This window comes from Paramisgurnus dabryanus, chromosome 20 (assembly GCF_030506205.2).
Source record: "Paramisgurnus dabryanus chromosome 20, PD_genome_1.1, whole genome shotgun sequence".
Classification (NCBI taxonomy): Eukaryota; Metazoa; Chordata; class Actinopteri; order Cypriniformes; family Cobitidae; genus Paramisgurnus; species Paramisgurnus dabryanus.
Window position 1 is genome coordinate 25,868,189 of NC_133356.1, and position 25,057 is coordinate 25,893,245.

The 25,057-nt window shown below is 37.8% G+C and overlaps 1 protein-coding gene across 2 annotated transcripts in view; it reads left to right on the forward strand.

Moving 5' to 3' along the window:
• Positions 1-2,263: 2,263 nt before the first annotated feature.
• ttc7a (tetratricopeptide repeat domain 7A) overlaps positions 2,264-25,057 on the forward strand; it is a 31,406-nt gene continuing 8,612 nt past the window's right edge. For both annotated transcript variants that reach the window (XM_065297322.2, XM_073812820.1), the window contains exons 1-18: positions 2,264-2,434; positions 4,157-4,320; positions 4,474-4,642; positions 8,567-8,697; positions 9,299-9,423; positions 10,263-10,341; positions 11,088-11,257; positions 15,068-15,131; positions 15,585-15,722; positions 16,257-16,340; positions 16,463-16,567; positions 18,572-18,689; positions 18,806-18,863; positions 19,529-19,601; positions 19,854-20,014; positions 22,368-22,484; positions 22,568-22,671; positions 22,745-22,879. In XM_065297322.2, the coding sequence (XP_065153394.1) occupies positions 2,305-2,434; positions 4,157-4,320; positions 4,474-4,642; positions 8,567-8,697; positions 9,299-9,423; positions 10,263-10,341; positions 11,088-11,257; positions 15,068-15,131; positions 15,585-15,722; positions 16,257-16,340; positions 16,463-16,567; positions 18,572-18,689; positions 18,806-18,863; positions 19,529-19,601; positions 19,854-20,014; positions 22,368-22,484; positions 22,568-22,671; positions 22,745-22,879 (2,125 nt within the window). In that variant the 5' untranslated portion in view covers positions 2,264-2,304. The remainder of the gene's footprint in view (positions 2,435-4,156; positions 4,321-4,473; positions 4,643-8,566; positions 8,698-9,298; positions 9,424-10,262; positions 10,342-11,087; positions 11,258-15,067; positions 15,132-15,584; positions 15,723-16,256; positions 16,341-16,462; positions 16,568-18,571; positions 18,690-18,805; positions 18,864-19,528; positions 19,602-19,853; positions 20,015-22,367; positions 22,485-22,567; positions 22,672-22,744; positions 22,880-25,057) is intronic.

A 25,057-nucleotide genomic window follows, 5' to 3' on the forward strand; every position in this document is an offset into this window, starting at 1 on the left:
AATTCTGATTGGACAAGCAAGGTTTTTTTTAAAGCGCCGCACATATGCCACATTTTTATTTATTTTTGTATAAATATAAAAATAACAGTCACATACCCAGCATAACACAGTTATACATTATAGAAGTATATTGTATAAATATTTTAAAAAGCCTAAATAATGAACTTGGGAAAGTTTGAAACGACATTACAGTCACATACGATTATTTAATGTTTCGTATTTAGTTAAAACACCGGAAAGGACTTTGCACTCAAAAAATGTTTACAAAACGCATGAAAAAAAGTTTAGACACGACAGATGAACGTTGATTGGATTTGAGTAATGCGTCATAGTAAGCAGAGTCTCAAGCAGTAATCCATGCGCTGCTGTCAACAGCATGCAATGAATGAGGTACAGTAATTATGTACTCTCAGTGAGGATGATGATGTTGATTTCATTTGCAGTTAATTATACACCTCGCTCAGCTGCATGGAAAACCTCAGCAGAGAAAATGACAGAGCCAAATCTCTTTTTCGGCGTTTGGAGGTTCAGTATTTGTGTTACTGTCGTAGACGTGTGGCTTTGTAGGTAACTAAGCCTGTAGATCAAAATAGATAGCCTGTAGATTTTTTTCGTGATTCCACAGCACATTATATGTAGTTTTTATGTACAGTGTTTAAGTAAGATGAGGGCTAATAATTAATTGTACTATTAGAGATGGGTTCCTATTTTTATAAAACATGCGACTATTTTATATATTACCCACTGATGTATTACTTAGAAAAACTCAGCCCCAAAATAAAAAACACCGCATGCGCTCTCGATTTGAGCGCGCGTGCCGAAAGAGAATAGAAATGTGAACAGCACGCAAGTCGTCCACTAGATGGCATCACTCAATCAGGTTTCCCAAAGCTAATTTTATTGTCATTTGCATTCTGTAGCAGGTGTTTGTTTTGAATTAGTATTTTACTATTTTTACATAAACGGACTTCAGAGTCGACTTTGTCCCAGACTATGTCAGCAGCTCCCTCGGTCTGATTATTTAAGTACAATAAGCCCTGCAAATAGTTAACCAGATTTAATAGATTTAGTAATCTAGAAGTAAAGGGTGTTTAGGGTAATATGGCATACTGTAGTGGACAAGAACAGGGTTACTTTAGATTAAAGCAATTTGTGCTCATATACTAGTTACCCACATTGTTTGTGGCATGCAGGGCCATTCAACATCTGTCTTTATTCATTTTATCTGTCTTTGACAAACATTTACCATGGTAACTACCGTTTACCACAACACCAGACAGTTGTAACAGTGATAATAGTTACTGTATGTTGGCATTTCAACAGACACAGTGGCTACTGCAGAGACTATGTAGCATTCGTAAAAGTATATCGAAGTACCGTGTAAATACCATGGCACATGAATGAAGTAACCTTTCAAGATCATTTCAAACATATCATAATATTTGCATGGAATATCACAGTACTTGTTAGGTAATTTTTGTGAGGACATTTGTCTAAACAGGGCACCAATCTCTGTTAAAGTGTTAGTTCACCCAAAAATGTAATCTGTCATCATTTACTTACTCTCATATTGCTACAAACCTGTATACATTTCTTTATTCTCATGAACACAAAGGAAGATATTTTAAGGAATGTTTGTAATAAAACTGTTCATGAGCCCCATCCACTTCCATAGTATTCTTTTTTCCTACTTTAGAAGTGAATGGGCTTATGATCAGTTTGGTTACAAACATTCCTTTAAAATATCTTCCTTTGTGTTCATCAAGAAATTTAAATAGGTTTGAAACAACATGAGAGTGAGAAAGTGATGACAGAATTTACATTTTTTGGGTGAATTATCCCTTTAATGTGAGGAAAAAGTGCAGGCTCTTACTGTTTTGGAAAACCTCGATAAAACCTCATCCAGTAATAATGAAGAACTGTACCATACTATAGTATTTAACGTTACTAAATAAGTTGTAGTGTGCTGTAGGATACAGTAACTTAGTATAGTATAGTATAGTAATTAGCCTACTACACTTTGTTAAAGTATTATTTTAGTATTATGTGAAATGATAAACCACGTAAAACTACTTAAATATTTATTGTGGTCATTTTCAAAAACACTGCAGTATCTAATGCTACCACAGTTTATTATAGTAAATACTGAATTATATTATCCCATCTTAATCATGTGGGCTGAAATGGACAGCGTCTCGTGTTTGTAATAACTTTGCACATGCTCAGTAAGTTTTCCGTTGACAGTCTGCAGTCACTCCTGTTGTGCAGTCGGAGCGCGCGCACGGTCACAGGGACGCGGCGGGGATGACAGCGCGCCTCTCGTTCTCTCAGTACCGCTTAGAGGCGGAGGTTGAGCGCTGCCGAGCCGAGTGTCAGTGGGATAAAATACCGGCTTTAGTGGAGCAGCTCGCTTTAGCCCGGATACATGAGGATGGTAAGTGTGAAGAGACCCAGCAGTGATGAGTGTGTGTCTTGTTCCGCGTGAACTTTGCACCCTTCTGTTAAACTTTCACGTTTTAAGTTTGCACTGATTTTAGTCACACAGTTCACACATGCACTACTTTTCAAACGGCTGTTTTTGAGTATAGACTGATTTGTTAAGTCACTCTAGTTTATGAGAGAGTGAGTTATTGGCACGTCTGTTTACGAAGTTGACAGTGTGAAGCGAGTTACTCATGTGGATCAGTTGTACACACCCTTTAGTTTATACAGGTAGAAGTTACTACTTAAAGGGGTAGTGTTATCATTTACTCACCCTCATTACTATTATTTGGTTTTTATTGTGTGTAAAGCAGCTTTAACACTGACAGTGATTTAAAGCAACAACGTGTTTGGAAGTGCCGTTTTTATAGTTAAGCTTTATGCAAATGAGCTGCAATGCAATATGGGGTTGCATACCTCAGCACAGAAACTTGGCAACCCACAGTGATTTCATTGCAAAATGCACCTTATTATTTGATTTGTGTGAAACATTTTGTCTCTCTTCAAGCACCACAGTGTGCTTTGTGTGAGGAACACACATAAATGTAGGTTATTTACTAAAAACTTTTCATCCTCCCATTCAAATCTGGTGACTGCATACAGGAACTTATTTATTTGTGTATTGCATGAAATGCAAAACACAACAGCATATAAAGAGAAGGAGGTGACTGCACACAAATTTTTGTATTCAGAGTCACTAATTTTAGAGTTAAAATGCACAGTCAAATTTCAGTGAATATTGAGTTACATTACAGTTTGTTCCACACTTCACTATCTAATTTCTCCTTTTTGGGTACTTTTTGGATTTGTACCTTTATATGTATTTGTTGTATGAACAAATCCTTTTAGATCATAGATGATGGCTGATTTTTTATTATAGGTGAACTAATACCCAGCTGATTCCTCTCTTATTGTCACTGACCGTGTTTATTTGGTAGTCAACAAGGTTAAGGTGACATCTTGCTTAAACTCTTTCGCATTCTTGTTAAATCTATAACTCCAGTTTAGAGGTTAACACATGGCACTCCCAGAGGGTGTGTCAACCACTGTCCAAATCAGATGTCTAACCAAAAATGTCTGGTTTCGCCACTAATTTCCCTATGGAAATCAAAATATTACTTATTAAGAAGGCCATCGAACTTTGTATTGCGTTTATTTCACAACGACTTGCTGCTAGACTTTTCAGTGGTACACTCCAGCTACTTCTTTTGTCTTTCATAGGAAAATGTCAGTCAGAAGCTTGACATACAGTATAACACGAGTCTGGATTCATTGGGGCGTGAGAGGTCAGACCAAACAGGAAACACCTCATCCACAATGTTTATACAAAATATGCATGAATGCAAACAAGGTTTTTTTAACCTTTTGGTCGGACCGAGCCAAGAAAAACCCAAAAGTTCTTTGAACCAGATCAAACGCTGTTGTAGATCAACGTGCAAACTATGCACAATTATCAGAGGGAGACATTCTGTCGGGATAAAGTCCAGCGTTGGATGATAAAGTCACAATGAAGTCATTTCCCAAAAGTTCCCAGACATGATGTTGTTCAGGCTTTTATTATTTTTAAAGGAACAAAGCGATGATGCATTCGTCTTAATTCGTCACTTCTGAGCATATTCTGTTCTCTTCAATTCTTCAACCTTTACCCACATTGTCCGTGTCTGTCTGTCTGTAGATGATTACGGGACACTGCTGTTGGCAGAAGCTTTGTTAGAGGAGTGTCTGCTGGAGAACGTGACCCTGCTGAAGAATTCAACGCCTCTGACGGAGCAATCGCAGCCCAAGCTAGCCAAAGCCAAAGCTCACCTTGACAGCATCCTCAACAAAGGGCGTCTGGAGGTCTGGGACTGTTTGTACATTCATCCATCTAGTGACACTTTGCTAAGCTCCGCCCTAAAACACTACTAGCGACTCCTATCTTAGCAACTGGTGTTGTTAATAAATAAATATAAAGTGAGCATATACTCATGTTTTTCCAATCTTCCTCTGCAGCCGAGATATGTGAATGAAGCTCTGCTCCTGTTGGTTAAGGTGCACTATGTACAGGGTCGCTACAGGGATGCTCAGGGCATGTGTGCCAAAGCTGCGGTCGATGATTTTATACGGCAGGAGCAGCCTCTCTACCAGCTGCGCATGCTGGCTGAGGCATTTGTCATCAAAGGTATGAAAACTTGAAGAATCACTAAAAGCACATTATTTCTGACTGGTTTTGCATACATTACGACAAGTTGGGTTTCGATTGAATTTAAACTATTCTGCTTATCCATTCCGAATGATTTTAATTCCCAGTTTCAATTCCAATGTGGTAAAAAAGAAGTCAGTATTTAGTTACCAAATCATATGGTCATTTAGCCCAGGGGTTTTTAAACTTTATGAAGGCAAGGACCTCCAAATACTGTATGATGAACCTTTTGGGAGGAACCCCCCGAATTACAATAATACCACCCTCTTTATCTGCAATATCCAACCACTGCACTGTCATAGTGCAGAGAGAAAGAGATAAAGGAAAAAAGTACTTGAAAGCACAATTGAGTTTCAATTACAACAAACCACCATCATTGTGATCAGTGTTTGCATTTCATCCGCTCATTTGCATTTTAAAGGACACACCCAAAAATGGCACACTTTTGCTCAGGCCTACAAATTAGCAATTTTAACATGCTATAATAAATTATCTATGGTGTATTTTGAGCTAAAACTTCACATACGCACTCTGGGGACACCAAAGATTTATTTTACATCTTAAAAAAATCTCATAATATGACCCCTTTAAAAGAAATTAACCTTTGTGACAACTAAAAAGCACACCCACGATGTAAAACAACAGTACAGATATTTATAAACACAGGGAGTTCATGGGATTCTTCTGTACATACAGTACAAACAAGTATTACTTCCTTTCAATCCAAAAGCCACACTCTAAAATTGGCTGGGTTATTTTTGACCCACGATGGGTAAATATTGGACAGAATACATAGCTGGGTTAAAATTGACCCAATGCTGGGTTGTTTTCAGTGGCGGCTCGTGACTGCTTTTCCAAGGATGCGCTTATTCAAAATAAGTGTTCGGATTGTCACGTGTGTGGTTTCCTTTTCCAAAATATGTGTCATGCGTGTGGAGAGATCCTGTGTGCATCACGTGTTTTGTCAAAATAAGTGCCTGCTGGAGACGCGTCAAAACCGTTTATGATAAAAGAGACGCTCACGTTCCCTAAATACACGCAAGACGCTCCCTTAACAGTAAACTCTGATTCTTTGTGTTTGGTGTGTACACAGCATAATGGGGCAATTCAATAATTTGCACATGTAGATTATATACAAAGTCAACGCAAAGACGTGAATAGACGCAAACTTGTGTTTGGCGGTGGGAATGACGCAAATTGGGAAAACATGCGCTATTCATCTCAAGTGCGTCTTCGCGCAAGTTGAAAATATTCATCTAAAGGGAAAAATTAGCATAACACAAAGTAAATCCCGCAAATAATCTAGGGCATGGAACGTTGATTTTCGATTCTCAACCCTAATGATAAGGCACGTAATGTTTAATACGTTACTATGTAACAACCTGCATTTGTTTTACCTCGCTTCCTGTTGAATAGCATCAAGGACATTGAGGGAAAACCATGACAATTAGTTTTGTGTAAAAAAACTAGCATGTGAAAAATTGAAAGAATGCAAGGTCTCCACGATTGTCTCAGTTGCAATAAATCCGAGAAAGTATGCCAGGCCAGTAACACCCTTTTCTGTTCTAAATTCATTAGTAGATTTTAGTCTATAATCCTGACATACAACAGAGTTTAAAACCAAATATTCCTTTTATGGTAATGATTGTGCCAGTGCCATTTAAATGCAGGGTCTCTGGTGTTTGCACAGTTACATCATTTCTATCGCTCCTTTCCATTCAGACCTTGCCTCAAGCATGTTTTATACTGGATTTAACACTTAACTACTGTATAAATGTACAGGTAAGAATATGGACTTAGTATGAGTTTACAGATATATGATATCAACATTAACAGAAATGTGTTTGTTACTAAAAAAAATTGTTGGGTTGTTTTGATCCTTGAACCACTGGGTTAAAGTAACTTGGTAATACCATGATTTTCTTGACACACCACCATGTTACTATTTGGTTATAGGATTGTTGTTGTCAAGTACCATGGTATTACCATCTGACAGTATTTGTATCACTGCCAGAGTATATAAAGGATACATACATATATATGTGTCCATTATTATATTTGTCACATGATCTAAATGGTGTCAAATATCAGCAAAAGATTTAAGTAAGAGAAGATAAATGATTTTTATAAAGTTACCTACATAATTTCAATAATATCGGATACATAATATCTGTTATGATGCAAGCAGACAAACACAGGGAGGCAGAGGATCCAAGTGCAGTTAAGTTTTATTATAAAGCCACAAGAAAAAAAGACCAGGACATGATCAGAACAATATCCAGACAGACATGCTGCATATAAGCTATAGAACTTCTTTATATAGACCGCCATGTCTACCCTCATCAAATGTTCACAAACAGTAAGGCTAGAAATTCATAACATATCTTATTGGCTAATATTATGCAGAGTTCATGTTCTTGAGTCCCTCGAGAGACTTTGCTAGGCAGAGCAAAACAAACCAAATCATTATCTGTCTTTCTACTGTATCTATCTGTCTTTCTATATATAAAAAATTGCGCAGAAACTTGAAGACATACAACGTCATAATTTTTTTATTAATATATTTGTCTTAATGCGAGGAACAAATGTAGAAGTTGCAGAGCGGTGTAGTTGTGTAGTTCCCCATTTTTATGTTTACTTCCTTAAATTTGTACGGAACAAGTGACATCTGGGTAAATAATAATCTAGTGAGACTGGATGAATCTTAGAGGGTTAAACATGTCAGTGTTGTGGTTACTTTATTCATCCAGAAAACCAACTGCCATACTGTGGTCATACTTTTACATTATTTATATTAGGACTTCCTATTCTTATTCCTTTATATTGCATAGGACAGAGGTTTTTTAAACTTCCGCCCTTGACCTACATCATTTACCTGAATACCCCCTGAGATTTTAAGTAAATATTACAATAATTTAACAGCATACTTGCATGTTTCACTTCATGCCACTTTTATTTTCATCCTTTTTTATCAGTAGAGTTTTAGATATTTATTGGTATGATTAATGACCTGTTGGACCATCATAGTAATTTAAGTGATACATAAAATGTATCTGTCCATTTTACACAAGTTCTCAGTTTTCTTATTTATGTGTAATGTTCACATGACATGCAAATAAAACAATTAAATATATAGTGTTGTATTTAGATTTTTTTTTAGTTATTTATTTACATTTTATATTTTTTATCAACACAAGAACCCCCTGCAATTCCTTCGTGATAAATAAATAAATACTATTATTATGTATTACTATAAATAAAACAGTAGCTTAAACCAGACCTCTTTATTTTATAATGTAAATTGGAATGCCCCTTTTCATGTCTCAAAAGTCCCATTTTATCAAGACAGACCCTTTTTCCCAAGCTTGTCTGACTGGCTGTACTGTAATTGTGGGAAAATCGTTCTGTATTTTTCACATCTTGGCTCATTTCTAACAGTAGGAGTGAACTTTGACCTGGGCTTAATATATTACCCAAGATATATTTTACCCAAGCTGCTTTACTGTTATTGCTATGAATGGGGGAGATCACAACGATCAATATGAACACTCTCGTAAAAAAGAGCCAATCGTCAACCGTTAATGAATGACATCCTCTAGGGGAGGGACTTTGCGTATGCGCAGTATATGACAAGTCTTGCCCAATGTCCCAATTCGCATACGATCAGTACTAAATAGCAGTCGAAATTAGATTTAATTTAAGTTTGTCCCATCTCTGTTAAAAGTAAAAGCAATCAAATCTCTATACTTTACAATAACAAAAAAAGTACATACTTTAAGGGCATTGGACATAGTAAGCGAATAAGGCCTTGCTTAAGCAAGACCTGGAGGCGTTGCAATCATGGCAGCGCTGTGACATGGCTTTCTGAAGAAGACTTTGATATTTCTCTCTGTACTTGTCCAGGTTTGTCTTTGGACCATCAGCGTTTGTCCGGTGCTTCCCGCATTCGACTGTCTGAGAAAGATGAAGAATGCCTGGCCTGTTACCTCATGGCCTGTGATGCTGGCCTGTTGTACCTGCAAGAGCTGGACAAGGTATATGTGTGTACTAGAATACAAGAAGAGCGTCTTTATACTGAATGGATGCTGATCATGGATCAATTGACGTTAGTCATGCTAAAATGTATTACACTTTTTCTCAAAGGTTTCAGTGCATTTCAAAGATTGCGGCTGAATGTAAATGTCATCTTTGTTTTAAACTATCTTTAGTTTCTTTAACTACTGTTTTTGGTACATTCATGCGGTCAGTCCTCTGTTTCCTACATTTTCAGTCGCATATGTTATCTTGATTAAAGCGCCACTATGTAGTTCTTCATGAAAGATTGGCTTACAGCTCTCACTACCAAAACATTAGCAGTTTTTTATTATTTCACATTTGCTCGTATGATGTGCACAATTGAGTAGATAATGTATAGTTTGAATGCATTTTTTTACATTTCTATTAAAAACTAAGAAATGCACCAAAGGCAGAGATAAACTGTAATATATAATGCTATTTTGTAAGCATTATAATGGATGGAGGATGCAAACGCTCCTGTAACTGTGATTAAATTTTCAATATAGCATTACCTACATGTCATGTGTTTATTTTACCCTTTTGGTCACATCTAATCTTAATGTATGTTCACTATGCTAGACTGTAACCACGCCAAGCTCCAAAACACCTAAAAGTGGCTCAACTGCCCCTCCCTGCGATGTGGACCCAGGTTTCTTTCTTCAAGCTGCCCTTCAGAGTGCATACCTGTCTCTGCTGCACAAAGGGTAAGCAGATGAGACCTGGGCTTTTATTGTATCAAGCACGCACACACAGCTACAGTATTTGTAGCACAGGTTCAGGCAATCTATGTATTGATTCAGTGTGAACATGATCCAGGTTTTGTAAACACACAACTGATATTCCTACAGTACAGTATGTCAACATAATCTGTGTGTGTGATGTGCAAGTGATGTCCAGCAGGTGTCAGTGTTTCAATATTGGTGACGTTATGTGAAGTCTTGCCTTATTTGGTTATCGGCAGTACGAACAGAAAACCAAAGGGGCGGGGCGTTGGTTATGAGTCAGGCTTATGTTGATTGTTTTCAAAATAGCTTACTAACATACTACACTTTCGGAAGCCAACACATTATTTCTGTACTCTTTATACATAAACGTGTTTTTAGTTAATTTTAGTTAAACTGTGGCCATGCATACTACACTTTTAGGAGCAAACAACCTAAGCTACTTTGAATAGCTAATTTCTAAATAATAATAATAAGTCTAAAAATGTTATATTACAAGTCAAGCTGAGTCAAAATACTGCATATGATTCTCATCAACTTCCTCCTTTCTCACTTCCTGTGCTATCAGACATAAACCATGTTATTGTGTCCTGTTAAACCATTCATCATCTCACTTGTCTTTTCTCATTTCTCATCCCATAATCACCTCTGCTCGTGTGTGTGTGTGTGTGTGTGTGTGTGTGTGTGTGTGTGTGTGTGTGTGTGTGTGTGTGTGTGTGTGTGTGTGTGTGTGTGTGTGTGTGTGTGTGTGTGTGTGTGTGTGTGTGTGTGTGTGTGTGTGTGTGTGTGTGTGTGCGTGTGCGTGTGTGTGTGTGTGTTAGTCACTTGGCTCAGGGGACACACCAGCTGCGGAGGGTCATGAGGGTTGTTGAGAGTCGGGGCTCTCAAAGTTTTAGGAAGGTGAGAGCTACCAAATTCACATGGAAACACAACCACCTGTATACTTTTATTTACCTTTATCATCTTATCTTATTGTAAAGAGGTCAAATTCTTTTTTACCATAGATCTGCTTTTAATGTAATGTGCATTTTCTTCAAAAAACCTGGCACAACCATTCTCCACTGTTTCTGATGCTTAAAATTAAACAGGCTGGGTTTTTTGCTCCGATGCCTTTGGAATGCTAAGACTTTAGGGTAAACACCTGCTTTTGGGTGTAATATAGTAGTTGTTAACTGTCCTGTCATTCAATACACAGCAAAAAAATTATTTTCTTACTTAGTATTTTTGTCTTGTTTTCAGTACAAATATCTAAAAATTCTTAAATTAAGATTTTTTTATAAGCAAAATGACGTGAGAAAAAAAGTCTAGTTTTTAGACCAAAACATACAATTTAAGGGAATTTGTGCTTAAAACAAGCAAACAAATCTGCCAATGGGGTAAGAATAAAATCTTAATTAATTCAAGAAAAATTTTCTTACCCCATTGGCATTTTTTTTTTTAAGCACAGATTCACTTAAATTGTACATTTTTTTAATCTAAAAACTAGACTTATTTTCCAAGGTCATTTTGCCCATCAAGAAAATTCATATAAATTTTTAGATATTTTTAGTTAAAACAAGACAAAAATACTAAGTAAGAAAGTCATTTTTTGCAGTATACCAGCCTGCATTATATTTTGTGACAGTGTCATCTGTTGTGTTGTTCAGACAGTAGCATGCAGACTTGCAGAAGTGTTGTTGACTTCAGTGAGTGAAGATGCTTACTGGAGTCCCCTGACACCTCCACCACCAGACTGGCTGAACAGAGAGGGAATCACACAGCCTAAAGATGCCATGTACCCCTCATCCAGACCACCACAGAGCTACAGCACTGAAGGGTTAGACTCTTTTCTCTATTTCTGTCTCTCTTTTTTATCTTCTCCCATGTCCCATTCGCTCTAATAATCTTAACAAATGTTGTTTTTGGTGTTCCTGTGGGATCAGAAGTTGCAATTAACTCTTTCCCCACCAGCTTTTTCCAAGAAGTTGCCAGGCAGCGGCAGCATTTTTTTTTATGATTTTCGTAAAAATTTGAATGCCTTCCAAAAGATTTTTTTCTTTAAATATAAAAACACAATACATGTATCAACGGAAAGAACAAACACTCTGCTTTCAAACAAGATAAGTTCTTAATTAGTTTTTGTATCGCCTCTCATATATGGGTATAGGTTTCTTCAAAAATACCAAACTTTGAGCAAAAGGCTGAGATAATTGCATTTTTGTTAAGGACTTTTGTTAGAGATTCAGAGAAATGATCAGAACATACACAGATTTTACTGTTTTTGGATCAGTGGATGCTTCAGTGTTTTTTAAGTTGGGTAGGAGTGTCACTAGTGGATAATAGCGGAAATATGGACTGGCCTAAAAACTTGAGATAACTCATCAATGGCAGGGAAAAAGTTAAGGATCTTTCTTTTGTAATTTAGCAATTATGTTTTGTATGATGGAGCCGAGGGGCAACCTTCAGATCTCTCTGATGAAGCCAATACGGAAGTGACTTAAACTGCAATTCATTGACTGGCCACTAGAGGCTGGCTCCAAAAGGGAGTCAATTCTCATAGACCCTTATGTTAAAATGCCCATCTTTAGAGCAGACAATAATATGTTTACAGCCTGGTACAAAAATTGTTTTTGGTCTATATAGCTAATTTTTCCCTTCATGACAACTGTGAGGGGGGTGAATTTTTTTGTAACTCATCCGTTTAAATTATATAAAGCCTTAAACTTCTGCATAATTAAGGGTGTGGCCACGTGCATGATGGGTGAACTGCCACTGCTGTCACTATAGTCGAGCTATGTGGCCGTGGTTTCAGCAACCAGCCACCTCAGCTTCACCCACGTCCCGCCTCTTTACCCATTTTCGGATATCCACGAGTGATGCACGGATATCCAAGATGGCGACGGCAGGCTCCGCCTATTTTTGCCTTCCAAAACGATCTTCAGAAACCTATGGGTTTTACAGTCTATGGATAGAACAATAAAGGACATACTTATGTGTTGGCAGTGTGTGAACAAACCCACCCTACAATGAAAAAAAATCCACCCATTCCTTTTTAATCTCCATTTTAGCAAACCTGTCTTCAGAGACATTCCGATTGGATTCTCTTGTTAGTGTGATGTCACATTGAAAAGCTCCGCCCACAGCCACTGACTGACTGGTTCATTTTATCCAAAAGCTTTTTTAACCCTTGTGGGTTGTTCCCATTCACTACCCTTTCTGGTTGTTCGTGGACAAAAAAGGCCACTGAATTTAACGACTATAAAAATTTATCAGTTTACTTTTTTTTCTAATTTTTTTCATAAATCTGTTAATCAACCTCAGTACTGATCAAACATACCGAATGTTTACAAAATGTCCATGATTTTAACTCTTTAATTGCCAAGTTCATAAGTGGTGTCGCTGATTTTGGGGGAAAAAACACAAATTGACTGATTTTCAATATAAAAAGTGATTGTTTACACGCACGCACGCACGCACGCACACACACACACACACACCCTCTCTCTCTCTCTCTCTCTCTCTCTCTCTCTCTCTCTCTCTCTCTCTCTCTCTCTCTCTCTCCCTCTCCCTCCCTCTCTCTCTCTCTCTCCCTCTCTCTCTCTCTCTCTCTCTCTCTCTCTCTCTCTCTCTCTCTCTCTCTCTCTCTCTAATATGCTGTTATACTCCATATAACTCAATGTACAAGCCAGAAATTAAGCTATGTTTTTTGCACAGGCCTACTAAAGGGTTAATGGTGCCACATGATGATCAACAGTAAAAATGACAAATTTTACCTCTTAGCAAAAGGAAAAAACACCAACAATATAGAATGCATGATAATAAGGTGCCATGGCTCTGCAATCAAAAAATTTGTTATAATGAAAGTCAATGGGACAAAAAGGGCCACAAACAACTAATTAAAAAATAAAAACTGATGCTGCACAAAAACTAAAAATGCATCAAAGCCAACATTTTTACCAATCTTTGACAAGCCCAAGACTGTGAAAAAGGTTTTAAAAAATCCAGTCCACAATCACTTTTTATATTGAAAATCTGTAATTTTGTGTGTTTTTTTCCATCAAATCAGTGACACCACTTATGAGCTTGGCAATTAAAGAGTTAAAATCATGGAATTTTTTTAAGCATTTGGTAGTTTTGATCAGTACTGAGGGCGATTAACAGATTTATGAAAAAAATGTGGGAAAAATATTAATCTGATACATTTTTACAGCAGTTTAATTTAGGGGCCTTTTTTGTCCACGAACAACCCGAAAGGGTAGTAAATTTGCCCACGGTATATTGTTGAGGTTTTTTTTAAATTTCAAAGCATTTTCTCAAAATATGTGTAAATATAAGATTTGTCACCGAAAATCATTCCATTTGCTGAAACACAGAGAAAGTTGTGGCCAAATTAAGACATAAAAAAACAAGAATGGACAAAAATGGCCTCAACAACCCACAAGGGTAAAATGTGTTTGTTATCACATTGCAGCACTAATGTGGCAAAATATACTATTTTCTCAGACTGTATTAACAGGAATCAGATAAATGTTTTGCCTTGGTAAGGGAGTGAGGAGCTGTAGTTCATTTGCGTATAAAGGCTCACACATGAAAACAGTGCTTTTTTTGCTCCCACACAAATAGGGGCATTTTGGACATGCAAATGGCATTTTTTGAGCTGAAACTTCACAGAGACATTCTAGGCACCCCTGAGACTTACAGTATATTACAGTACATCTTGTAAAAATGGGCATGATATGTGCCCTTTAAAGCTAACATAATATAGTTATGCTTTTTGAGATTATAACCATTGATAGATTAATTGGTCATTGAGCTTAATGTCAGTTCCAAAATCTACCCACACCCTTTTCATAATAAACAACAATATATGTTCAAATATTTTTTGTGAAGTTTGAGTAAATATTGTGAAAATAAAATAAGTATAAGATAATAAAATGCTTGTTGAAATTCGATAATTTTGAAAACATCTCATTTTCTACAACCAGCATTGACATGTTGACATAGGATGATTTTAAACATGATTTAATAAAGGCATTTAACCCTGTTATGCCATTAGTCTTTAAAACCCATATCAGTTGACCACACACACACACACACACACACACACACACACACACACACACACACACACACACACACACACACACAGAGAGAGAGAGAGAGAGAGAGAGCAATATACAAGGATGGTTTGCCTGGTTTAATATTCAGGACACGCTGCAACACTGTGCTGTGAATAAAACATACTGTAACTGTACCTGTGTGTCTACAGATGACCAGCAGAGAGGAAAAATACAAGAAAAATGATGGAGAGATTTAAAAGTGATCTGCAGAACTGAAATGAGAACATTTCCCAGTTGAATTAAGCATTTCCAGTACAGCTCAGTACCAAACTATGGGAAAATTCAAGTGATGATATAAAATAAAGTGCGCATAATGCTTAAAAAATAATGAGACTAAGTGGAAATAGTTTCAAATACAAAACGCATAGAAACATAGTACTGTATTTGAGGAGAGGATCCCTGTGAGGGCCGGTTAAGGCCAGAGAGCTCAGTTACAGAATGACATTTGTAACAAGAGACTGCCACACACTTACACACACACACACCTGTGTGACAATTTTATCCCTTTTTCTCTTTTCACCATGCAGAAGTTTCTGTCCACAAGACGTTGTTGAAGAGGCGGTGCTTCTGCTCCTAATCACAGAATCTATGGTGAGAATCTACTGTATGTTCTTCACATTCACGTTTCATGTTTTACTGCGCTTTATTCTTTCATGTTATGCATACTCATGAGCTACTGCTTAATTCTATTGTTAAGATCAATAAATAAATTATTTGTTTCAAACATGTATGCTCTATTCATGCAGCAAAACGCTAGGTCAAAGGTTTGATTTCTAGGGAATGCATGTACTGATAAAATGTATAGCCTGAATGCACTGTAAGTTTATTAACCCTATCCTAATCTTATCTTAACCCTAAACCTGTACGCTCTACCGTGCATGGCACTAGTAACAGATTTAAATTTCAAGGAATGCATGTTTATGGATAAATTGAATAGCGTGAATGCAAAAGCATTTATTTTTCCTATAAAATAAAAAAGGAGAAATTTCAAATAATGTTTATACATTCCTTAAATTTTAAATTGCTTTGTGTCGTCCCCTGTAGGCCAGCGTTGAGGCAGTGATCAGCCGAACACCAGAGCATCGGGAGGAGAGAGAGAGCAGCATTCAGGATGCTACCTCTGTGTATGACCTGCTAAGCATTGGTATGGCCAGAAGGGGGCAGTACTCCATGCTATCACAGGTGAGATCATAAGAGCAAGAAAATGACTTGTAATTTATGCGGCGGCTACCTCGCTGACCCCCTTCCTTATGTCTTTCAAATCGTCTCTTTTATCCTTTCTCTCCTTTTTCACCCAGTTTACCTTTTTCCACCTACCCTTTGCCACCCATCCTAAAGGGCGTTTCAATAGTTCAGTCGGTAAGCAAATAAAGATATTTTAAGGTGACAATACTGTATGAATCCAATCTGTATGTTTTCATTGTTGGTATATGCACTGGCAGCCCTGCATTGTCCAGTACAGCACTATCAACACATGCCTGCGTGTGTCTGCGAACACCAGGACATAAATCCCTTTTGGCATCAAATTTAAGTCAACTTTCCTACGCATTTATCATGATGTGATGTGTACAGGATACACACAATCCCCTATTATTGCTGAAAATAACAAGTTCTTTCCTGGAAATATCTACAGTAGTTATGCCAAGTAATACTGTCCACATTGTCATGTCATACACATCTAATGACTTTAATTTGTGTGTGATTGTTTGTCCTTAGTGTTTGGAGCGGGCCATGAAGTTCTCCTATAATGAGTTTCATCTTTGGTACCAGCTTGGCTTGTCTTTGATGGCAAGCGGGAAGGTGGGATTCATACAAAAATCTGAAAATTGTCTTTATCCTGCGCTGGTTTTGTTTTTTTTACTGTACACACATGTGCATGCATATTTGAATGGTTAATAATAACAGATGCATTTATTATACAGAATGAAGGGGCTGTGTCTGTACTTAAAGAATGCGCTTCAATGAGACCACAGGACCCCACACCACCTCTGCTAGCGGCCAAAGTCTGCATTAATCATCTGCACTGGGTGAGCCAAAGATTGAGACATTCAGCAAAAAATCCAAAACTGTCACTACAGTATTGTATACTGAAGCAGGTGTGCTCAGTTAACATCCACCAGGTCCAATCCATAACTCCTGGTTTCACAGACAAGGAAAACAAAAGAATGAAAAAGAATAACACAGTAACTTAGTTTTGGTAAACCATTCTCTCCAAGCAACCAGCAACTGTGAGTCTTGGTCCCGTACACACTACATATTAATTCGGTTGTCACTTCACCTTTTAATGCTTAATCCTGTTCTGTACACACACACTTCAGTAATTTACGAGACTGACAACCGCATTCTACAACCGAATTAACTCCCGCAAAATGCAGGACAACCGCATTTACTGAAGCTCTGCTTAGTGTGTACATAACCGAACTAAACAACTAGTAGTTAATCAAGTGTTTAAACGTGCATCATGGACATGACAGATCTCTCTTCTGAAAAAATAAATGTCTAGAAGGGGAAAAAGTCTGCTGTATGCGCGGTTCAGAAAATGACAGAGGCACGAGCGTTTGCTGAGTAGTGTTGCCAGATCTTGCACTGAAAAAACAGCGAACAAGAAAAATCCAATAATAAACCGAAATAAATCTAAATGCTTTACCTCAAAGATCAAAATATTGGGACCGGCACCTTCACACTTTATTTACACCAAAAACTTGATCGCTTTATGAGCCAAAAGCCATAAACGATTAAGCGCCTAAACTGTATTTACGTACAAAAAAGACGAGGACCTGGCAACACTGCAAGACCGTGCGCTGTGAAGCAGCATCACAAAAGCGTACAATACACAACGCCAAGACGGAGGTTTATTGCAAAACAAAATGCTGTTAAATTATTTTGGTCAAAGCTGTAAGTGATAAGCACGCGAGACGGCAGCGTTGCTATGGTTATTTCTGTGTCAATCATCAAATTTTCGGGAGTAAGTCTTGTTCCGTACAGACATGAAATGAACATTTAAGGGGATTCAGTCCCGCATTTAAATGCGGTTGTCACTCCCGAAAGTTAGCAGTGTACGAGGCCCTTGTGTAGGCCATTTCTTTTAGTGGTTGACTGATATTGTAATTGAAGGTATGGATATTGAGAAAGCCATGTGGACGATTGGCCTACATGTGGATGATAAAACACAGTAAATGTGAGACTTACAGAAAATTGGTGAAACTTTATGGACATTTTTGTTATTAGTTAGTGGCATGATATTACATTAATTGTGGACAGTTAAATAGGGGAGATATTGAACAAAAGGTAGAGGAATTCAAACATGATCACAATACAGTGTTTGTATCTCATCAACCTCACATGGCCCAGCTTTTATTTCAGGGGACACAGGGTTTGAGCAAGATTTGAACACCATGCAGTGTGAAAATCACATAAGTGGGATCACCTTAAAAGGCACCAATTTTGCCTATTTTCACAAGATGTAATATGTCTTAAGTGTGCCTAGAATGTGTCTGTGAAGTTTTAGCTCAAAATTTATCCCACAGATCATTTATTATAACATGTCCAAAATGCCCCTATTTGGGTGGGAGCAAAAAAACTCATGTGTGTACCTTTAAATGCAAATGAGCTACTGCTCCTCGCTACCTTACCAACATAGATCTGATTCCTGTGAATACAGTCTGAGACAATAGTATCTGTAGCCCAATTTGCCATACAGCATGCTAATAAACACATTTAGAAAAGCTTTTGGGTAAAATTAGCCAGTTAGTCAGTGGCAGTGGGCGGGGCTTTGTTTGTGTGATGTCACATTAACAAGAAAAAAAACCAGCATGTCTAATGAGACTGCTTTGGTTTGATGGTGTTTAAAAAAGGAGTAGGTGGATTTTTATTGTGTTGTTGTTTTGTCCACATTTATTTACACCTTCTAAAAGTGGATTTTGCATAATATGTGCCTTTTAGCGTGTTTTTATACTCATTCAACACATTTAAACCTGGGCTGTCTAGTCAGGCTTTAATAATACATTTACATGTGTTTGTTTGTGTTACAGCTGGAGGAGGCGATGTCTCTTGTAGGACGTGTGGTTGGTTTAGGAGAATGTGCCGGTGAATCTCTTCCTCGAGCTCATCTCGCCATAGGCCTGTGTCGCAGTCTGCAGGCCTCCGATGGTAAGCTCAGCCTCACTGGTGTTTAAAACCATGATTAATCTTTTCTGAACAGCTCATGCTGTCTTCATGTGAGATGAATCAGTCTATGATTCATTTCTTTATTTTTGTGTTTACAGCCACTGTGAAAGCCGATCGAGACGAATTTAACAGAAGAGCACTACAGTCACTACGAAAGTATGTTTAATGTTTACCTTAAAGGTTCTCTAAGCGAATCTGCGAGACGTTAGTTATTGTTGACTTTCGAAACTGTTTTCAAACAGACGGAGCGTAGCTAACTCCTCCCCCTCCCCCTCCCCCTCCCTTCCGTGCTTTCATGAACGCGCCCAACCCCCACCCCCAAATCCTTCTTGTCGTTTATTGGCTGGAATACTTGGTTTTGTTTTGTGAGCTAGGTTTGGCCATTTGTTGATATTGCCGTTTGTGAAGCCTGGGCTGTCTACAAAGATCGCGTTTTTTTACAGTTTGATCAGCGGACAGGCAGCAAGCAGATAGTGAGGAGATGTTTCCGGTATGTAACAAAAAATGTTTTATGGTCTAAAACGCTTCAATTCGCTTAGAGCACCTTTAAACAAAGAGTACATTGAAATCTTTAACACAAGCAAAATGTTAAAGATTTCAATTAACCCTTTCTTTAGCTCCGCCTTCAAAATGAAAAAGACAAATCCTGCAAAAGCAAAAATATCTATTTGTTTAAAAGGTGCATAGCGTAACTTTTAAAAGGATTGCTTGACAAAAATGCAATATAATATACATACGGTAAATGGTGTGGAGAATGGCAGGTGTCAGGTTGGTAGAAAGTAACTTCACATGAAGCTTGACAGAAATTTGTCTGATCACAGAGCGCAGGCACTGGACCCTCAGGACCCTCAGATATCTTTCTACCTCTCTCTACAGCTCGCCCTGGTCCGACAGGTCAGCAGACTCGCACGCTCACTCTCATCCAATACAGTCAAAAGATCAGATCTCTGTTTATTATATTCTGTATTCTATATTTTACAAGCAATAATTTCTCATATTTGGTATGTTTATTGGTTGCTTTAATGATAGCATAAACTGCACAAGTTTGTACAAAATCTGAGCATGATGTTAGAATATGCATCTTTTTTTGCTTCCATAAAAGTCATGGTCGGTTCGAAAAAACGATTTGTATATTGTCTGTGGCAGGTTTCAGATGCGATGGAGCCATTGCAGTCGGCTCTGAATATTCATAGTGATGACCTCCACTCTCTACACCTGCTGGCTTTACTGCTCAGTGCACAGAAACACTACCAGCATGCCCTGGACACACTTAAACTCGCTCTTAACCAATACCCAGACGACTTTAAGTAAGTATTATGTGTGTCTGCACATCTCAAAATATGTTTATACATATTTATACAAAATGTATTTATAATTTTGACCCATACAGTGTATTGTTGGCTATTGCTATAAATATACATGTGCTACTTGCCACCACTATGACAGTTTTTTGGTCCAGGGTCACATATGTATAATATGATGAACATGAGTTTTCCTGTTGGTGTTTCTCAACGTCAAGGATACTTCCTTGGCAGGACTGGTCTTTCCAAGTCACTTCCTTCAGAGGCTAAACGAGGCTCCTCTTTAGCATTCAGAGAACATGTAAATGGAACAGGCTAGCAAGTGCGCGTCATTACGTCAGTAAATGTATCACGTCATCTCAACCCGCTGTCTACAATCAGTTATCAACATATCTACCCAATCAGCACGAAGGCAAGCCTATATATAAAAAAGTCACACTCACCTAGATCCTCTACAGTCTTCAGAATACCTGCACCACCCCGTTTCCTCTTTCTCTTCTGGTTACTTTCTAAACCTGGGGGGGTACTCTGTATTCGGGATAATTACCCAGCTCAGGGCCCTCTCCCTGGACAGCATGTCAAATATGTTTACCAATTTAATCCATCTGACTTATTTGTAAGTGTGAACTTGTGAAATGCACATGTAAATGTAATGAATTGAAACGAACCTTTATTTTAGTTAAAGGTGACATAGAATGATTGAACGGGGTATTTATCCTCATTCTGTGATGTGACATGTAGACAAATTTTTTTTTGTTTGGGTCTGTAATGCCTTAGAAGCTTCCTAAAAACCTCTCTCAGATAGCTCTATTAGGGTGGGGGATTTTAAACACGGGGTTTTGCACCTATTTGGCTCCCCCTACTGGCTTAACTTGCAATCTCATTACTGATTGGCTGACTTTGCTGCCACTCAAAAAATGTAGGCAATTATTTTAAAGTGGAGGGGCAGTTAGATGCCTGTGATGTCATGAGCATCAGTTTTTCAGATTGGGCCGTTTTCTGGCTGACATTTCTAAAAGAGGAATTTCTATGAGACTGAGATGTTTAGCATGTTAAGCACTTTTTGTATGTTTGTGAATGCGGGTAGACTACCATTATTCAACAAAGACAAGGTAAAAATGGTTTTTCATTCTCTGTCCCCTTTAAAATGTAGCATTCACTAAGTTAAGTCACCATGTGGGGTCAGTATTGCACTACAGGGTTAGATTTAAGAGGAAGAGGAAGGAGAGAAAATAATTAAGATCAGGCTTATGTGTCAGAGTGACACACAAAAGCAAAGGCTCGGTCTCAAACACTGTACACATTAAATCTTATAAGGCTCTCGTTCCAAGATTCACAACGTCCTGAGGTTATAATCACTTTATTACTGGAAACGGTCAACTCAGCTTTCTAAAAAATCAACTCTTTGAGAGGTTTGTTATCATACAGGGTAAGCGAAAGTAAATCTGAGTACACATAAGGAAATGTCTCACTGTATCTCTGCTTTACTTGCATGAGTGCTTGGTTTCTCCTGTTTATACACACATTATGAGAAAAACACACCCACACATACCTTCACATTCATCTGACTTCAGCCCTCCACCCTTTAACACACACAGATGTCCACCCACTCAGTAAATCTATAGAGAGACACTTCAGATGAAAAATGTCCCCATTCAACTGCCGACAGACAGGTAAAGGCACCTGAAGGATAAGTAGGGTTGCATACCAGCAGTTGAACCTATGTGCGTTGGTTAAAAGAGTCGATGTAATGCTGACCAATGTTATGTAGTATACTGTAAATATAACACACATTAATCCCAACAAATGAATTATGAAGACACTTTTATCAACCAAATTATTCATATTAACATAAGCAGATGGCTCGCATGTGCATTTACGCTTTTGACAAGCACTTGCATATCAGTGACCGATGGTGCGTTCACACTAGACGCAAATGAGGCGTTAAGCTGAAGTGATTTACGTTAATGTAATCCAAAAATCTGAACTTTGGTGGATATTCGCACCGCGTTAACCAATCAGGAGCTTGCTCTAGTAGTGACGTGATTGCGCCGTAGCAAGTGGAGGCAGAAATACGAAACATATTGAGACTACAAGCTAGCTAAATTGACCGTATTCGCATCTGAATTTTAAGCGCAGATTACGCGAATTTCACGCACAAATGAAGCAAGTTAACTTAAAATGTTCAAGCGTCCACGTGATTTATTCGCTTCATTCGCGTCTGGTGTGAATGCACAGTTACAGTGCATATAAGGTATACATTTTTCAAAATAAGTGGCCCTGTCTGTAACATCCCAACTACTGTGCTGTCTTATTACACTGCTGTTTATTATTTGCTGGTGTCTTTGTGTATGTTTAGTCTCCTCTTCACCAAAGTAAAGCTGGAAGAGGCTTTATTCGGTCCCGGAGTAGCTTTACAGACCTGTGCAGAGATGCTGGAGCTGTGGCAGAGTCGCTTTGAATTGAGCCGACCCAGGTAACGTACTCTGTGTGACCGATGTTTTTCCAGTGTATCTGCTTTGGATGTTGTGATTTAATGTGGGTTGGTGTCCGTTCCAGCGAAGAAGATGACAACAGTAGTACACCTCCAGATCCAGGCCCATTGAGCAAAAAACCCAGCGGCCTCCACCTCGCGCTGCCAGATTTTCAGGAGACAGAGACTGGTGCGTATCGGCATGTGTTGTGTATGCGATTTCATGTTTTTGTACGACTGAGATGTGTGTCTTGTTGTGTCAGGGTCTCAGAGCGCTCTGTCTTTAGCTGTGTCCCGTTTGGAGCAGGCCATGTCTGAGGTGTCAATCCATAGCTCCAGCCACAGGCAGGGCCCCGCCTACATTTGGACCACTCTGGAACGCATCTGGCTGCAATCAGGTACGTTTTAGCTTTAATAGTCATTTGTTATGACATATGACATTGTAGGAGAAAATGTTAAATTGTATAATAATACATAATTATTTATTTAAAAGTAACCCTGTTGTGAAAATCATTTGTTATTGTTTATATGTCTATGTGGTGTTTTAATATGCTTTAAGACAAACCTTGTGCAAATTCATCATTCAACACCATTGCTGAGTATTTTCTCCATAAAATTGGAGATTGCCAAAGACATCCTCACATTGATTCTAAGCAATACATTTGGGATGTTTTTGAAGCACTGTGAAGGTCTGACATTATTTGGATATTATTTTTGCGTTATTTATACGCTGCTCTGCATGAAATGCGTTTCCCAGGGATCTTTTGGGTGTTGGTGCCCTCTTGTTCCCATTCCCAGCATTCCTCTGGCATGGGTTCATTTCCTATCTAAAATGGGACACATCCTGGTTCTGTACAAATGAGAGAGTGTGAGAGCAAAGTCAGAGCTGTCCATTCACTTAAGATAATGCCTGTGATGTAATACTGATAAAAATAGTCAGTACTACTACAACCAGACCAACAACTACTAAGTTTTTTTTACAATAACCGTTAATTGTATTGTGTGAAACGTTGCCGTTTGTTTTCTGAAAATGTTACTATATGTTTACAATATTTCTGTAGCATGAACAGTAGAGCAGCACAGACCACAATGTAGATTTGATTTCTAGGAAATGCATGATACAATGTACATTTAATGCACTGAAAGAGCATCTTACTAATGCATCAAAGTAAATGTAAATGTTTTATAAACGTATTATATTACAATTACATTTCTAGAAAGCAATACCAGTGCTTGAAAGACAGGACACACAGTGTGGAGATGATACAATGACATCATCACTATCAAAGTTTGACTGGCACTATTCCAGCTACTATGAATTCACTAGGAGAGTTATAAGCTTTAATTTCTTAAACATCAATTGTTAAATTATAAGGTCGCTTTGCAAACACTGTTAAAGTTTAATTACTCCCTATGGCTACCTATTTTAGAAAAGGTTATACACTTACACTAGTGTAATAGCTTTCTAAATGTATCTGTGATTCTGTGTAAACAGATCAGGCAGGAGTTAAAGGGAATTTAGTTTATTTGATGTGTATGGTTTTAAATGAAAGATGTGTTTTTGCTTACACAGCGATCCACACATGGCCTTATTTAGCCATGACGATAAAAATCTCTGTTTATGTGTGTGTGTGTGTATGAGATTTTGGAGGGAGGGGTGGAACGGTGTGTGTTTGCGATCACATTCTATTGCCAAAGTCACATTACTGTGCACAGAAGAAAATGCTAATTTGCCAGATTCTCTTGGTTGGTTCATGGCTCGCCTGAAATGATGAAATGTCTGTATATTGACTTTAAGAGAGTAATTATGATGTGGCAGAGTGAATCCATCTCTGTAAGTGTTGATGTTGCAGATGACTGTGTCACGAGCGTGAAGTCATGGGTGTTTATAAAGCTGAATCATCATACACTCTATACATGGTAGCAATCAGAAAATCTCATGACATCGCGGAAAACAAATATCAACAATTATTTGTTGAATATTACAAAAAAGATTATAATATTAGTTAATATTAACTCATTCCCCTTTTTTTTGTGATTTTTACAAAAGTTTTACAAAATGCGTTCTATAAAAATATAAACATACAAATATATCAAATGAAAGAACAGACCCTCTGCTTTCAAACAAACAAACAAAACTGAAAAAAACCCTTTGTCCTATCTTCATTTGTTCTCTTTTTACAACCTCTTAAATATGGGTATGTTTCTTTAAAAAAAATTGCATTTTTGTAAAGGACTTTTGTTAGAAATCAGATTCAGAACAAATTATAAAAAAAAGAGTTCAACATGTGTAAAATTAGTTTTTGCTTCAGTTTTTATATAATTATACCTTTTTTATGGTGGATAATAGCGGAATTACAGATTACCGTAACAACTCATCAGGAAAGCATCATTGCCAGGGAAATGTTTTCTCTTACTTGAAGAGATAATTTGTCAATGGCGGGGAAAGAGTTAAAGCTGGTAGTATTTTCGGATGTCACATAAAAGATTGACAAAAGAAACAATGACATCAAAATTATGATCGCCAGCTAACAGTGAAAAATTGCTGCCTGTCTTTTGTTTTCATGATGTTTAGT